Genomic DNA, 3,937 nt, shown 5'->3' with positions numbered 1-3,937 from the left:
AAAGGAAAGGAAAGGAAAGGAAAGGAAAAGGAAAAGGAAAAAAGGAAAAGGAAAAGGAAAAAACAGTCGTGTCTGGGAAAGCTAAGGCAAGTGATGCCTTCCCATCTATTTTAGCTTCTGGCTACCCCATACATCCCTTAACCTGTTGCTTACAAATAATCAAATCTCTAATCCCCATCTTCACATAGTCTTTATGTGTCTATAATATTTCATTTTGAGGATACTTAAAAAAAAAAACAAAAAAACTATAAGATTCAACATCTCTCAAAGCAGTCCATCTTCGGTTCTCTCATGTTAAGATCTACAGCTTAGTTAAATCATATTCACATATTTCTGGATTCAGATATATTTTTCAGAAGGTACATCTACTACTTCTAATACATCTAGGATTATAATCTTCTTCAGCTTTATCTTGACGAATCTTGAATTTTGCTTGTATGTGTCCAACGTGCACACACACACACACACACACACACACACACACTTTTTGTATTGGTTTTTTATTTAACTTGATGCAAATGTACAAGCCTGTGCAGAAATAACTAATGCATTTATGACTTTGATGTATTTCAGTAACACTTGAAATTGTTTCTTTAAAGATATTACTAATTTTTAGTTTAATCCTTTAAAAATAATTTTACATACATGTACAATATATCTTCATCATATCCATCCTTCACTTTGAATCCCCAAGGTCCTCAGAACTAACTGGATTCCTTGGCTTTTAAAAGAATAAATTAATAAGTACTTTAAAAATTTGAATCCTAGTACTTTATTTTTAAGTTCTGCATGGGTGCACATGCCTATGTTGGTGTGTAGCTGCTATTTGTGTGATTTGAATAATCAGGATTTTGGATACCAGAGGAAGACAATTAGGGTCAGCAGGAAGATTTCCCAGTGTGGACTATTCCATCATGTATTCTCTCTCTACTGTTCCATCACCACCCTTATAATAGAAAGGTACCTGTTCTACTTGTCTTAGTTTCATAGGCAGATTTCAAAGAGTATTCTCCAGCTTGTAGTTGATCTTGAGAACTTAGTTTCTATGCAGTTTTCTTGGTAGAGGAGAAAAGATTAAAAGCACAGTCTTGCCCCAAGAGAAACTGAGCAGCCACCAGCCTACTTAGAGTAGCACTGCTGCAAGCATGTTTTGCTTTTTGGTGTTAAAGTTAAAGCTAAGAAAGGCAATTATGATCTTGTTTTAAGGTGAATGAATAATTTTATAATCCATTTAGATACTACATTTTAAGTGGAATAATCACTAGCAAAGTTATTAGTATTGTACCATAGAAACTTAAGGGTAGAATTAATAATTTGGACTAGATGTCACATTATTGACTTCCCGATGGAAGAATATCAATGAGAATTCAATTTCTTCAGAAAATGACAACAATGGCTTCCAAGAAAATAGTTTATTTTTCTATAAAAATAAATGGCTATTCTTGTTTTATTTTGAATTTTCTTCTCATAAACCTATTACTATCATTGAGTTTATACTAACTATTTGAATTGTATCTCGGGTAATTCCATACAAACTTTGCAAACATTTTTGGTGGTTTGGTTGTGAGTGTAGCCTTTAGTGGCTGAACTATTTGTCCAGTCCCTTTTAAATTAAAGAATTGTTGGGATATATGTGTGTACACAGTGATTGGGTTTAGAAATACATTTGCATTCACACTTATCATGCACCTTGACCACATTCACGTCCAGTATCTTCTTTTTTATCCTGCTCTCGCCTCCCACCTTGTATCCTTGCTTTCCCCAGATGCTTACACTATTATTTATTTGTATATTTATATGTAAAATCTTCAATTCACATATGAAAAAGAATGCAATATTTGTCTTTCTGAGTCTAGCTTATTTTTCTTACATTACTCTTTTTCTAGCTTTGTATATTTTCCTGAAAACATAGCTGCATTCTTCCTGTGCATTTATAACACAATATAGGTTTTTTTTCCATTCATTTATTGGACAAAATCCGTTGTTCATTTATTCCACAATACAGGGTTTTTTTGCATTCATTTATTGGTAGATACTTCATGGTAGTCAACTTATGAACTAGGTGTGCATGTTCATATTTTCTATGATAAAATCAAAGACAGGCAGAGATGACTTTCAAGTGACGGCAGAGTGAGGATGGGTCCAACGAATGAGGAAGATCAAAGTGCTTACTCTGAGGGAGATACTGGCTAGAAGCAAGAGTGTAAAACACACAGCTTTCTATTTATAGATACCAACTCTGCTTTCATTGTGAGGGGAGCACTGTGGAACCTGAAGGTTCGTATAACACAGAGTTCCGGAGAGATGACATTAGTCCATGACTAATGGATTAATTAGGAGATGACTAGGTCAAAACAAGGAAAATAGGTTAGATATTTAGAAGATAGAATCTTCTGAGCATTGTATTAGATTGGTAGAATCAAGAAGAGGAAGTAAACATACAAAGCAGGAACACAGAGTTCCTTGTTCCCAGACAGTATAGTAATTTGGGGTGGGGTGCTGTAAGAATAAGCTTATAAGTAGACTTTACTTCATTAATCACTGACCTGTATTTTCTGAATTTTCAAATACTCTTCCATGGTAAGTTTCAGCATGACTCCTTTTAGGCAATCAGGACTCTTTAGGAAATAAGTTCCCTGAATGTCTCAAATCCTCCACAGGTTCAGGCTGGGAAGAAAGATTGAGGAATGTCATCCTCATGATATGAAGTGTGGTGAAACAGATTACCAGTATTAGATGCTTAGCCCTGCATGTCTCAGAGAGATGACTCACAATGAGGTGTCAGATTTCCAGACATGGTGTTATCGTTATTCAGATGGCCAAGTGATACAGTAAGCAAAGTCAACAAATTGGGCATCAGTAGTGGACTAGAGACCATGAGGATGTAGGACGTAGCAAATAGGCTTCCAGGCTCTTTTTTTTTTTTTGAACTGAGTGATGATGTCTTAAAAATATCACATACATTAATTCATTTGAAAATTATGATTAAAATTATTTTGTAAGTAGTTTGCTCAGCATCAAATACATTACATATATATACGCACACACATACATATGCATATGTACTTACTTTTTAATAAATCTATATTTTTGTATGCATATGCTTTGTATGCATATATATAGGTCTATGTGAGTGCATGTAGACACCTGTCTGTGAACACACAGGGCTAGAGGATGGCATCACATAAAATGACATTGTTTCTCTTTGAACCTGGAATGCTTGCTTTAAGGGCTAGCTTAAAGCAGCAAGCAAGTTCAGATAATCTTCCTGGCTCTGTACCTCTCTCTGCCAGAACTGGAATGAAAGCTTGGGTTATCTCTGGAGTACTGGAATCCATATCCTTATTCTTATGATTTCAGTGAGAGTGTTCTCAGCCACTGATCCATCCTTCCAATTCCCAGATCAACTCTGTGAGGCAGATATCATAGTCACCCATTTTACAAAGGAACAGTAAATTTGGTCATTTTGGAAAAGTTGTTCAGTCCTACAAGAATTCAAACACAGGTTTATTCTTCACACAGTGGAAAACCAGTATGCACCATGTGAAAATCATGTAAAAACCTGGTCTTTACCAAAAATCTCTTTATTCGTAAGGAATAACATGTCTCTTAGGACTAACATTTTTAATTGTTTTTTGTATTAGATGTCCAAGATATTCCGACGTTCTTCTGGAGTGGGTAGATTTATCAAGTCCCATGTTATCAAGATAAGGTATGTAGACCTGATCTGTAATTTCAAGCCAGTACCATTAAAGTGCCACATTTCATTAACACAGATGCTCACCGTCAGAATCACTGTAGCAAAGAGTTTCCATAAAACTAAAGCAACCAACAAGTCAATGGCCTTTCTGTACGCAAAGGATAAACAGGCTGAGAAAGAAGTTAGGGAAACAACACCCTTCTCAATAGTCACAAATAATATAAAATACCTTGGCGT

General features: G+C 35.2%; 1 protein-coding gene across 1 annotated transcript in view; it reads left to right on the top strand.

Annotated features, from left to right (window-relative positions):
- Positions 1 to 3,937, top strand: part of LOC110295242 (transmembrane protease serine 11F) — an 83,177-nt gene that overhangs the window by 57,478 nt on the left and 21,762 nt on the right. The window contains exon 5 of the mRNA XM_021163730.1: positions 3,645 to 3,712. Coding sequence (XP_021019389.1) covers positions 3,645 to 3,712 — 68 coding nt within the window. The remainder of the gene's footprint in view (positions 1 to 3,644; positions 3,713 to 3,937) is intronic.

This window comes from Mus caroli, chromosome 5 (genome assembly GCF_900094665.2).
Source record: "Mus caroli chromosome 5, CAROLI_EIJ_v1.1, whole genome shotgun sequence".
NCBI lineage: Eukaryota > Metazoa > Chordata > Mammalia > Rodentia > Muridae > Mus > Mus caroli.
Note: the sequence above shows the minus strand (reverse complement) of the source record. Positions and strands in the feature narration are given on the sequence as shown.